The sequence below is a fragment of the Conger conger genome, chromosome 13, assembly GCF_963514075.1.
Source record: "Conger conger chromosome 13, fConCon1.1, whole genome shotgun sequence".
Lineage (NCBI taxonomy): Eukaryota > Metazoa > Chordata > Actinopteri > Anguilliformes > Congridae > Conger > Conger conger.
In genome coordinates this window covers 7,128,494-7,142,248 of record NC_083772.1, presented here as the reverse complement: position 1 = coordinate 7,142,248, position 13,755 = coordinate 7,128,494, and the positions used below count along the sequence as shown (strand labels likewise).

At 40.4% G+C, this 13,755-nt stretch overlaps 1 protein-coding gene across 1 annotated transcript in view; it reads left to right on the top strand.

The window, feature by feature from the left end:
* The first annotated feature begins 1,541 nt into the window (after nt 1–1,541).
* The window catches only part of LOC133108581 (CD209 antigen-like protein C), a 39,367-nt gene continuing 27,153 nt past the window's right edge, over nt 1,542–13,755 (top strand). The window contains exon 1 of the mRNA XM_061218175.1: nt 1,542–1,617. Within this exon, the coding sequence (XP_061074159.1) occupies nt 1,554–1,617 (64 nt within the window). The 5' untranslated portion in view covers nt 1,542–1,553. The remainder of the gene's footprint in view (nt 1,618–13,755) is intronic.

The following is a 13,755-nucleotide window of genomic DNA, read 5'->3' as shown; positions in this document are numbered from 1 at the left end:
GATGTTCTCACTTACTGGACATGTTTGTAATGATGCCTCACTGAATCGTGGACTGATAAAAATTTGTAGAAGTTAATCGTAATCATAAAAATTATTTTAAAAAGTTTAGTCTATTAAAAATTTTAAATGTTGTTTTATTTTCATAATTTAAATATGTGTCCTGATTTTGGAATAATAAAGTAATATAAATAAATGACTCTAACCATTATTGGTGGAACTGGTTTGAAGTTGATAAAAAAGTGATATTAGAATTGTGGGATTTATTGACTGAGGAGGCCCAGGGGGACCATGAAGCAGTCAGGGGGGCCCATGGAAAATCAGAAAATACAGTGTCGAAAAATTGGCTCAAAATAATAACGTTTTAAAGTTTTGACCAATAAGTTCCTTTAGTCTTTCACTATGGCTCAGTTCTGTATTTGAGTAAGAGAATATGTTATCAGTGCACATCAGTGATAAAGCCATACAGGTAATTGGTCATTTTTTGTCCTCTTCCACTGTAACACTACACCAATGTGAAGCAAACACATTGTCACATTTCTTTTCATTTATTTCATATCAACAGAGGGCGGCACGGATGGTGCCGTGGGTAGCACTGCCGCCTCACAGCAAGGAGGTCCTGGGTTCGAACATGCAGAGTTTGCATGTTCTCCTCGTGTCTGCGTGGGTTTCCTCCGGGTACTCTGGTTTCCTCCCACAGTCCAAAGACATGCAGGTTAGGCTGATTGGAGAGTCTAAATTGCCCATAGGTATGAGTGTGTGAGTGAATGATGTGTGTGCCCTGCGATGGACTAGCGACCTGTCCAGGGTGTATTCCTGCCTTTTCGCCCAATGTATGCTGGGATAGGCTCCAGCCCCCCTGCGACCCTGTTCAGGATTAGCGGGTGAGGATAATGAATGAATGAATTAAAATTAAATGTTCCTGGAGGAACCTTTAGGGGCTCTTCAGTTTGCGACACAGGTGCCTGGAGGAATCTGTTATAATAATACGAATCATGATAATCATAATAATAACAACATTACGAGATCACATTAGTTCAGGAGGCAGGAATGGTCGTCTGGCATTCGGAGGGTTGCCAGTTTGATCCCGCCCTGCGTGTGTCCCTGAGCAAGATAAGGCTGGGTGAATGGGGGAATGCAAAGCGTCAATTGTACAGTGCTTTGGATAAAGGCTCTGTATAGTAAATGCCCACCATTTGCATTAGAAACCATATTGTTTCGAATATATAAAATAAATGAGAGTACATACAATGAATTCAATGCTTTGAATACATCCCAGAAATAACAACTTCATTGAAGAAGGTTCTTCAAGCAACCCTTGGATGCTTAGGAGGATTCTAGGGTTAAATATAAACTGTTGACAGAGGAAGGGTTTCTAAATTAACTTTAAGGTTTAAGTACACGGGGAGGGAGAGAGGGAGAGAGAGAATATCTGCGGCTAACACTGTATAAACCACCAACTGTTTTACTTCCTTTTTTCTGCTGTTCTGATTCTCCTGTCCTCCCTTGCTCTTTCTCTCTCTGCTCTCCGTGGTTCAGGGTCTTTCTTCGCCCCAATGGGTGAGGGTGTGCTTTATTCATCGGTAAAATTCAAGAAGAACTTGAAGCAGGAGCCTGCAGGTGAGTCGCTGAATTCTGTACAACCTGTTATGTCATCGTTAACATATGGTTAACGTTGCATTTTCTATCAAGTAACTTCAATCTCTCTCTTTTAGCGAATATGTGGGCACATTGTCATTAATTATCTCTTGTTCTGTTAGTGGTCAGGCAATGTCACGGTGCTTAATAGGTATCCGCAATGTTCTGGTTTGCTGGTTTCAGACCAAACAGGTATGAGGGTACAACCCGTTGGCAGTGCCATTCCTACTCAGAATATATTCAAATATGCCTCTTTATTAATAAAGATATTTCTGTATTTTAATGTTTTTGAGCAGCACTACTGTGTGCCTTAACAGGATGGGCCACACCCCTGCCTACTCGGTTCTATTTTGAAAATAGAAACAAAAGATTTTATGTTCCTTTTTTTCCTTCCCTTGCTTCTGTGTTTCTCTCCTATACATTTTAATGCTGTCTTCCATACCATTCCATGTCAGTGTGATTGACATAAGTGTCATTGAAATTCTTCATCCTGAAATGCCCATTGTTAAATATATACAGAAATATCATTACAGAGCCTAAATAAACAAAAACATTGCTCATAATGTTCTAACACTCTGTACATAAATACATGGCTTCTCTTTTTTTGTAACTACATATTGTAAATTAATATCTTGGTCAACATGGGGCAGCCGGTAGCCTTGTGGTTAAGGTACATGACTGGGACCTGGAGTAGCCGCAATAAGATTGGCACAGCTGTTGGGTCCTTGGGCTAAGTCGTTAACCCCACATTGCTCCAGGGCAGATTGTGCTCTGCTTTGTCTAATCAACTGTAAGTCACTTTGGATAAAAGGTCTCAGTTAATTAACTGTAAAGATATATGATGCAGTTGTCAGTATCATAGTGAACAGTGGTGAAATATGGTAAAATTCACAGATTTGTTTCTAAGGAATGCATTTTGCCCTTGTGTATTAGATACAAACCAGTCTCAGAAATATTCAATGCTGGAGAGAGGCCAGGAGGAGCTCAGAGCCAATAGCAGCACCTTGAACAGGGACAAGGACCAGCTACAGAGAGAATACAGTGCAGTATTCAAGAAACTCCCCTTTATGGAGCAGTACTGTCCCGTCTATTCACCAAGCGAGTGGTGTTCCTTTGTCGGTTATCTGCAGAAGAGCTTTTCCTCTTTTACTTTCATTCTGTTTCATTCTGCTCAGTGTAAAGATAATTCACAGAAACTGTTGCCTGTTCTTCATGTACAGAGAGACTGTGCAAGCCCTGTCCAGAGGGCTGGGAGCAGTTTTCTTCCAAGTGTTACTACTTCTCCACTGAGAGGAAGAGCTGGAAGGACAGTCGCAGAGACTGCTTAAGACGGGGAGCTGACCTGGTGATTATAGAGAGTGACGAGGAACAGGTAAGGTTCTGTGAAAGAGTGAATGGATGAGGCAGTGAGTGGGTAGGGGAGAGAAATTTGACATAAATTCATACTTCTACATACTACAGCCTTCTTAAAGACAATTGTGATTCTCATATCATGTTGCTTCTTACAATCTGAACAATATTCAGGATGATTACTTTGAGTGAAGTTTGTTTATCAGTGTGGTGTGGCTCATGCTGCTGCTCAGTATCTGACACCCAATCGTTAACAAAATCAACTTATTTTAAACTAAACCAACCTTTCTGACCAATCACCTCCAGATGTTTGCATTTAAATTGGCCAATGAGCTGGTTCTAATGGACAAGGGCTTCGAGTTCAGTTAAGTTGTAAATGGACTCAGAGGATCAGACAAGTGTGTGTACTTTATTGTGGGGTCAAATGGTGTGGGGACAGGAGATAGTTGTGGGGACAGGGGATAGGTTTGTGACAAGTATAAAATTGTCTTACAATTAGTTAAATCTTACAGGACTGTGTGTCTCTCAGTGTCTCTGTTAGCAGAGTGAGCAGTGAGAGTCATTGTGTGTCTGTGTTCAGGGGTTCATCACCAAATACACACAAGATTATTACTGGATTGGACTGAGTGACTTAGAAACAGAGGGCACCTGGCTCTGGGTGGATGGAACCCTCCTGCAGAAAAAGTAAGATTCCTTGCACACACAGTACTGGGCATAAATATACAGACAGACACAAAGCTGCATAATTTGAAACAACTTCTGAACAGATCAGAAATATGAATGTTCCACTGCTGATAGTTGGTCCTTGGTTTGTGTTCATGCTGTGCATATATTTCTGTTCATTATTTATTGTGAATATGTGAACTTTACCCTCTTCATCTATAATATTGTACAGTTTGTAAGATGGGGATGATTTGAATTTTACAGTGCAATTCAGAATTATCTTTGAACACGAGACATTTTCACTCTCTAAACTCTGCTTGATTTATCGGGTCTGCAGTGTCAAACAGTGCACTATCATAGCCTGTCTCTGTAGGACACAGGAGAGAAGAAGAGTGTCTGTGTCTCATTCTGACTCTATTACAGCTACTGGAGCATTGGACAACCAGATAATTACCCCGGGCAGACATCCTTAGGTGCAGACTGTGCAATTACTGGTCAGAATCTATGGGTGGACGCAGGCTGCCATTTGTCCATCCGCTTCATCTGTGAGACTGATGCTCTGCTCCTTTAATTGCCAATGATGTAAAATTGATGCAAAATGGGAAATCAATTTTTGTACCTTGACAGTTTTAACCATTTCCTCGGCTGAAAATATCAAAATAAGCAGAACTGTGGCAGTGTTTGAGTGGTGTGTCATCAAAGCGTTCAATGCCTGGAGAGAAATCTTGTCATCTTGATAATATATTTGTTTGCACTCTATTCCTCTGAAACCTGTGGTTATGAATCACATTTTAAAGAAAAGTTAATGTCATTAAACTTGGATATGAATTTGTGTATTCTCAGATGAACGGAAATGTTAATTCAGTGAAATAATGTTCAACTAAGCTACTTAAATGGAATTGGTTCATTGAGACAAATGATGTGCTCCTCAATGTAATATTCATCATTGCAAATTTTTTAATTTTTATAAAATATTATTAAATCCAGTGCCGGCACGGATGGTGCAGTGGGTAGCACTGCCGCCTCACAGCAAGGAGGTCCTGGGTTCGAATCCCCGTCTGCCGGGGCCTCTCTGTGCGGAGTTTGCATGTTCTCCCCGTGTCTGCGTGGGTTTCCTCCGGGTACTCCAGTTTCCTCCCACAGTCCAAAGACATGCAGGTTAGGCTGATTGGAGAGTCTAAATTGCCCATAGGTATGAGTGTGTGAGTGAATGGTGTGTGTGCCCTGCGATGGACTGGCGACCTGTCCAGGGTGTATTCCTGCCTTTCGCCCAATGTATGCTGGGATAGGCTCCAGCCCCCCTGCGACCCTGTTCAGGATAAGCGGGTTAAGATAATGGATGGATGGATTATTAAATCCAGTGGAATTACTGTACAAAAGTCTATACATGAAGAGTATTTTCAGCTATAACATTATTAGCTCTGTCAGTATGGACATATGTATAAATCCTTATTAGCACCATAAGTTTACTGTAGTACACAACAGCAATCCCCCTGCTACAAAAGTGGATGTGTTATGAGCTCATTGTGTCAAAGCATCTGCTAATACAAAGAGCTCTTAGTACTTTTAAAAATGAGTATGTCACTAAAACGTGCTTAGATGTTGCTCTCTAAACAGGGGCTGTGACACAAAGCCATAAACCACATGTACCAAAATATGCGACAATATATGCGACTAAAACATGGTATAAATTCAATCATTTGCCCTTCATTTTTGCTTTTCTGCGTTTGCTCATCTTTAAATGAACCTATTTAGACAAAACTGAAGCATTCAAAAATCAATGTTGTTGCAGGTCTGTGTAAATTGTGTTTGTGTGGTTTCTGCTTCATCATTACATTGCATACCTGTGTGCTCTGTATACCATTACACCATACACCTGTATGACCAGCACATGTGGTTCCTCTCGAAGAGACTCCTAAATGAACCACATGAGTCATGTCATACTCAATGATGAGCTGCTGTTCTTACCTGTGTTCTAGGCTCCTAGGCTGATCTAATCATACACACATTGTTGTTTTGGGAAGGCTATTAGCACTCAAGTTGCTGAAATTCAGGGATGCTACCTAACATCGGCGCTTCAAATGTTAAAGCTTTGCTTTGCTTTAACAAGGACAGTGTGTGTCATTGTTGAAGCAAAGCAAATCTCTGAAAAATGCAAATCAAGTATTTGATTAAATTCAGTTTGTATTGTTTGCAGTATTCTGCATGGGAAAGAAGCAGACTGCTAGCAGCAATGACGTAATACCTCCAACAATACTTCCTCATATACAACAGACCACAGTGACACATAATATAAAAAAGCAAGTAAGAAAGACCATTAGCAGCAGTTTTCAGAAATGGCAGTGTTACAACCCTGGCTCAGGGAATATAACACAGAGGAAACAGACACCGTTAAAGTGTTTGAAAAGAACTACATTGATTGTAACACAGAAACTATGAACTGCTCAAAACAAACTGGTGGAGGTTGAAGGCCCTGCTGCTGCAGAGCCGGCTGCCAAGACAATGAGAGCGAGAGAGCATGTGGAGGAAGGGGAGGAGTTTATATACTCCAGCCTATGGCACGTGTGGCGGGTTAGTAATCAGTGCAGGGTACACCTCCTGGCTCCACCTGCAGGACGAGACTGCAACCACACACACCCCCATACATACCAGCAGCATCTACAGTGTCCAAAGATTCAGAGGGTGTATACACTGAACTGGCCTCCACACAACAAGATGTATACAGCACTCTGGGCCACACCACACTCAACAGCTCAAGAGCTCAGCACACAGGTAAGAACGCTTGAAGAGATTTGTCGCAAAATGTGATGAACGGCATAACCGAAATTGAGATGGTTTCAAAACGTCAACGATTGGTGGTGCTATCAGGCTACGAATGAAACTCTTCTGCAGTCTATTAAGAAGCTGCTGTTGATGTCCCAGAATAGAGTAACAGAGACTTTGTGCTTTAGTCCATTTTCAGGGCTATGGTACAGTGTACAAAAGGCAAATGAATATTCTCTCTGCAGTGAAAATAAACTTATAAAAATAAAGATTATTAGCCAGATTACAGGATTGTTTTATTCTGCTGTTTTTCTTGTGGCCACAGAGACAGGTGGCCAAAGCTCACACCCCTACAGGCTGGCTGCAGTGTGTCTGGGGCTGCTGTGTGCTCTCTTATTGGCTGCCACATTAGTCTTGTGTGTCCTCTGTGAGTATCTCACTCTGCTAAAAAAAGAAATGTCCTGTCATGTTACATTACACATAATGTCTTGTATTGGGTTTCAGGATATTGTTTTGGCCAATTCCTTCTATTTTCACCTAGCTGTTCATTTGCATTCTATTTTACAAAGAAGAATATTCATTAGAAATAAGTCGTCATTATTATTGTCTAAGACCTCAAATGTGATGTTAATGTCTTATCTTTCAAGAACCATTATATAAGCTTAGTAATACGCTGCATACCAGTGTAATTAAAATATGTCACTGAGATGAGGAGTTCATTATTCCATCTGAAGGACACATTGTAAAATATAGACCATAACATAGCACAAGAGCACTGTATGTGGACCAAACTGAATTATTTTTTCATTGCTTTTACAAAAACTCTAAACCACCAAACACTATACATTTCTACAGTCCAATTAGAAAATCACTCACAGAAAATAGTGCATTGACTGTAATGCCACTGGTTGTTAATGTTTGTTAGATCATTGTGATGATTGACACAAAAAATTCTAGTGCTGGTGCATTTCCTTTGAGACATGTTCGCAATGGTTTGGTAGTTGATCCATTTTGTGAATTAAATTAACTGACAAGCTGCATGTTGGTGCAGAGAGTTGTATGAAGAGTTTTGAAAAAGTACATTTAAAAAAAAAATTATTGGTACAAAGTGGGAAAAAAATCCTGAACTGCAGTGATAGACACTGTCCTCTACCAGGACAACCCCCCCACCTCTAAGACGAGAAAAGCCACCTCTCTGAAGGAGTACTCGATCACCTCCTCCTCCTCTTCCTCCTCCTCTCACTGCTTGATCTCTATTCTAACATGGATCATCTGACTGCTCCATGTTGTCACTATGTTGTTGCAGGTGGATACACATCCTAACTCTTGCTCTTAACACTGTAAACTCAATCATCAGTCACTTGACCACCAGCTCAAACGTGCGTGTCAAAAAAGGTTGAAAGCCCCTGTGACAAAAGATGGTGGTGCAGTATTACATTGAATGATAATGTAGTAAAATTGATTCTGTTCCAACGCTTGAGGAGTAATCTTACAGTTACTTATCATTTTGAGAAGTAGGATACAAATAATTTTTGGTTTTTGTGTATTGTATCCAAGCAATTGAAAAAGGTTTTTCGAGTTCTGAAAAATGTGTCTAAATATCTATTTTTAGTTTTGTCGACAGTTTTGAGAAATTACCTCAAGGTTCTGAAATTAGTGTCAAAGTGAAAAAACAGCATTAAGTACTGTAGCTATGTTTGAGTAGTTTTGTCTGCATTGTGCTTCTGCATAATGCCATAAAAATGCATGGACTTTGTTGTCATTTAATTCTAATTGTTAGTTTGACACTAAAATATTCTGCTTTCATTTCTGCTTTTTGCTTTGCAATAATTTGTTCTGTATCACTTCAACATGACTGTGTCTCGCAGGAAGTTTATCTGAGGTTCGGTTCAGCAGTTGCCCAATCTCAATGGAAACTTGTACAAGTTTCCCCAGAAGAGATGACTGCATCAAGGACTTTATTTGTTTGATCTGTCAATATGTTTGATGTCTGGTGTGTGGATTCCTGTTTAAGTGATCCCTGGTGAACCCAGCTATGACCAGCTTGAAATGATCAGATATCAGCTGTTTCAAAACATAGCTTGAGCTGGTCTGAACTGGTAAACCAGCTACCAGCTGTTTTTTTTCCCCAGCAGGGATTTTAATTGACAGTAAGACATTAGTTCATGTTTGATTCCAGTACAATCTCAGAAATAAAGGTAGAAAAAGGGCCAAGAAAGGTACAAATGCTTGTCGTTGGAGTGGTATTTTATAGGTACAAAACTGAACCCTAGCTATTAATTACAACTACTTTGTACTTTTTGGCTTTGGAAAATGCACTGATTTGTACCCAAAGAGACTTTCAAGCTACATTTGGGAACTTGATCCTTGAAGAACAGTATCTTTATTTCTGAGAGTGTAGTGAGGTCATCTTCTGGGCTCATGGCTGTGCTGTTTCTGATGATGTACAGTACAGCAGTTTTAGACTGGTATTGAGCTGAACAATAATGTGGAACACTAGAAGTGATAAAACATAGTCTTGCATCTTCTTTCTATAAAGTGATGAGTCTAGAATAGAAAAATGGCACAACGAAAAAAGAGGAAGTATAGCAAATCACACTTTTTAAAAATAAAACGGCACACACCCATGAGCGCACGGACACACAGACTCACGCACATGCTGACACACACGACACACACTCACACTTTTATATGAGCATATTAAAAGTGACATTTGTATTCGGTGTAAATTAATGAAAATCTTTCATCATTGTTTTCACTCAAACAGATTAACTCCATTTGCAATTAGTTGTTGAGATGAGACACAGCAACTATGGATATGAATGGTTCTGAGTTAATTGCTGGTTTGTATTATTTAACAATATGACAAAATCAGTACTACTTTGCCACATTTCCTCTGGACTCATTTCAGGAGCACACTAATCTGCAATGTTATTCATTTAAAATTGTGAATGCTTATAAAGGAAGAAGAGTCACTTTGTTATCATTTTTAGAATTTGTCATTTTTGCTTTTCTACTCATGAACTGAAAGGTAACAGCACCATCTTGTGGCTCAGTATGAGAGGCAGGAAAGCCCATGAGCGTGATAAAGAATGAACATGAAACACAAAGTTCAAGAGAGGCACAAATCATGACCAAACGGGAAAACTAATCTGAGGAAGGAAGGTTAACGTTGTTACAGTTTTTTTCCAATCACTTTGGTGCTACTCTCACAAGTTTGTGCCAAATTTTAAAAATCTTAGACACAAGACTCAAAATGGTCAGCAGATTCAACACAGCCTATTCACCGGTTCAAAACATTGTCATTCATATCTATGACGAAATCTTGCACTTTCAAACTCATTGGTTCAAATAAGTCATTTATCATGAAATACTATAGGGACATTTGTTTAGATCACCTGCACACTGCCAGACCTCTCCGTTCAGCCACCCCAGGAGGTCCCCCCCTCTCCACACTTCTCGGTCACAACTGCTGTAATCTACCAGGCCCAAGTCCTTGCATCTGTTGTATTCTGAGCACTTGAAACTGTATTTCCCTCTAGGGTTTTTCAGCACATTTATCTCTCGTTATGGGTATGAACCTTTTTCTAGGTCGTTCTGGATAAGAGCGTCTGCCAAATGTGCTGAGAAACAAAGTGCTGATTGAAGTTGCAGATTGTGGTTCTGATTGTGAATTGGATATTGAATAGGTGAACAGGTGTTGAGGGAATTTCAATTTCATCTTTGGAATGATTTTATTCAAGATGGACGCAGAAAGAAAGAAGAAGACAAATGGCTGGATAATGGGGGAGAAGGAGAGAAGTACAGATTCATGGCGGCATTGGGGATGGATGGCGGATGCCTTGATATATCAGGAAACGATTGCAGCGATGGATCAGACACGCACAGAGGTTCTTTCCCCAGTGGTGACTCAGCTGAGGACCTCCTTGCTGTGAGGCGGCAGTGCTACCCACTGCACCAGCCGTGCTGCCGTGTTTTTTTACTATAAATCTAAATAATTAGACCAATAATCAGAACTACATTTTCAACATCTTGTCTTTTCCTTTATCTGTATAATGGCTTTTCTGAGCATATCATGTGCAGTCTGTGAGCATTTGGACAGTGACTACAGGCAGGTATGGCCACAGCTGTGATTCATTGTAAGCACCATAGCTGTGGCCTTTTCCCAAATCCCTGGGCGATATACGAGGCCTGTTTCCAGGTCTGTAGGATGAGCAGGGCCATTTGGGAAGCTGGTTCGTGGACACTGCTGCAGAAGTATTTTTGTAAGGGTATATTTGAAATTCTTCTTCATGGTCGCATTATAACATGTTGGTTTGCAAGATTGGCCTTGTTTTCATTTGAGGAAGTTTTGTTACATTTTTGTAAATAAAAGGCAGTTCGCCAACGTTCCCTTTTGGTTTCGTCTGACCTGCCCACCTCGTGACTTCATTGCGCTCTAGCGACCCCCACTGGCTGATCAGGATCCAGGGACTACATGTCAAATCTATATATGAAAGGTCTTCCTCCAATTCTCCTTTATTTATCTATTCACAGGCACAACAGCCCAACAATGTGGACCATTGAATGATTTTTTAATCATTCCAGATGATTTTTACATTTCTTTCAGTAATGCTTTCAGTGAACACAGTTTTCAATTAATTAATTTCTCACTCAAGCTCAACCACCAAAAAAAGGGTCTAACAACAGCACAATTTGCAGGTACTTGCATACTGATACTGTAATTACCTAACCCCATATTTATTGCTTACATGTTTGAAAATGAGAACCATCAGTACATTTGCAGTTAAACACTGTTTTCTGATTGGTAAAAGAGGCTGGTATATGAATGAATGAACGAAAGGTTACGGCAGTGTGGAAGCAGGAGCTACACAGTGTTATGGGCCAATTAAATAAACTACCATCACTGAGTGGCTTTAAAAGCAAGAGTCTGTGGTTTTATTCAAGACATTTAGTTGCCACTTCCACCAATCCTTTACTTTATTCTGTATGTCCAAAGCAGGGACACAGCAGATACAAAACTCATACACTGAAGTTACAATCCACTACTTGACTTGAAGTAACGTCTGACTGTCACTGTTAATTGATATCACATCAACGCACATCCAAAAACACCAAAACAAAAAAACATGAAGCTGGCCATGAACATTTATCAGTATTTTGTCTTCTGAATACCCCTTGTCGATCTTGCTGTAAGACGAGAATGTGCTATCTGAGAAGCAGAGACATTAAGGTCAAAGGCTGTCTGTCTGCTGGAAAGAGACAGAGAAAGGCTCCTAGTAAGCACTTAATTCAGCAAGTGGTCTAATAGTAATAAGGATTATCACTAAAAGGCTATTTGTAATCATGTGATTGTCTTTATGTTAACGCACATTGTCAATTAAGAATCAATGAAGAAAATGACCCTTACATTTCCCTCCTTTTATCATTTCATGATACCATTCAAATAAGGTAACTGCAGCTGAACCAGGCCGATCCTCAGATACACGTTCTGTAAGACGTGGCGATGTTGAAGTGATGAGGAATAAATGATTACAAAGTTTTTCCAAAAAGCAGAAATGATTTATTTCCGCTTCAAACAGACATTCAGAATTCTACATATTGTGTTTTGAAATAAGTTTTAAAAACAAATAAGAAAACAAATGGGACAGATTTACGACATCAGCTTGGTGTTTCTGAGCACTAATGTAGCATTACACATCCTCTTAGCAGAATGCTCAGAGATGGACTTTGTTTTTCTGACTCAGACAGATGGAGATACATTTAACACAGGAAACACAGTGCTACTTCTGGGTACATGTGGCTTATGGCTGTAGGCCACAGCCTCTGTTTGGCGAGCTGCATGTACAATTATGCAGACTTATTCTTTTTTTTAGTATTTATTTTAAGACCTCAGAGCATCTGCCAAATGTGCAGGGTCTTTTGTTGCAGGGTGATTGCAATTGTATACGGAGCTCCGTAATGTTTGGGAGAAACACTTTTTTTCTTGATTTGGCTTTGTACTCCACAATTTTAGATTTGTGATCACACGTTGTTAAATCACACGTGGTTAAAATGCAGATTCTCAGCTTTCATTAAAGGGTATATTTTAGTCCATTTTTGTATCACCATGAAGAAATTACAGTGCTTTTAATACATAGTCCCTCCCCATGTCAGGTCATCATAACGTTTGGGACATGCACAAAGTCATGTTTAGTACTTTGTCGCATATCTTTTGCGTGTAAAGGCTGCTTGATGTCTGACCCACAGACATCACCAGGTGTGCAGTATCTGATCAGGTGATGCTCTGCCAGGCCTGTACTACAGCTATCTTCCTGCTTGTTTTGGGGACAAGTTGTCTTGCTTTTTGTTCAGTTAGATTCAAATCATGTGAATGACTTGGCCAGTCAAGAATTTTCCAGTTTTTTCTTTGAGAAACTCCTTTGCTGTCTCTGTCTTGGCCTTTAGCGTAGTGGTTAAGGTACATGACTGGTACCCACAAGGATAGTGGTTTGAATCCCGGTTTATCCACAATAATATCCACGCAGCTGTTGGGCCCTTTCTATATTGTTGATCTATTGTCTGAATATCTATGTCTGTGTACCACTGTTACGACCGAAGGCTCGATGTGGCCGTAACATAAAATGGACACAAACAACCATGTGAAGGAATAACAAATATTTATTAAATACCTTCTTTTACTCAAGACTTAAGATTGAAAGGCAAATCCAAAAATGCAAGCCTTTCCAACAAGTGTCCAGGCAAACAACCAAATACAGGCCACAACGCCAGAGAGAGGAAGGCGCATTCGCATTGCAGCCATGAGCTAACGTGAGCTAGCTCTAGAATGGTGAAGAAGCTGTGCCTTTAAACCCCAGCTTCCAGGTGTAAGGTGGCATTATCACTCAGGGCTGGTCAGCTTGCTGGCTTCCTCTGTTATTTTGTCAAAATGTGGCTGTACATAATTTAACCCCAGGAGCATGCACCATTAACCCCCACTATCTCCGCACCCATATGGGCAGGAGCCTGTGGGGGAAGACTCAGGCCTCCAGCCGTGAAACTCGTTACGACGGGGCAACATCCTTTACAGCACGGGAAGGTTTCAGAGGGCACGGCCTGTTGGGCCCAGTATTCCCTTCGAACCCCCCTTTATTGCTCTCTCCCTCTTTACTCAGTCACTAAATGATGTGTACAGCGTTGGATGTTTCATGCCAAAGTCAGTTTAGATAATATTCAATAATATATAATGTTTGGTATTATTCTGATTGTTTCAGTGCGACTGATGCAATGGTTTTATTTCTGCAACAGCAAACCCTGGACATCATAACCAACCAGGAACCAGGGAGAAACTGTGTGGAGCTCTGC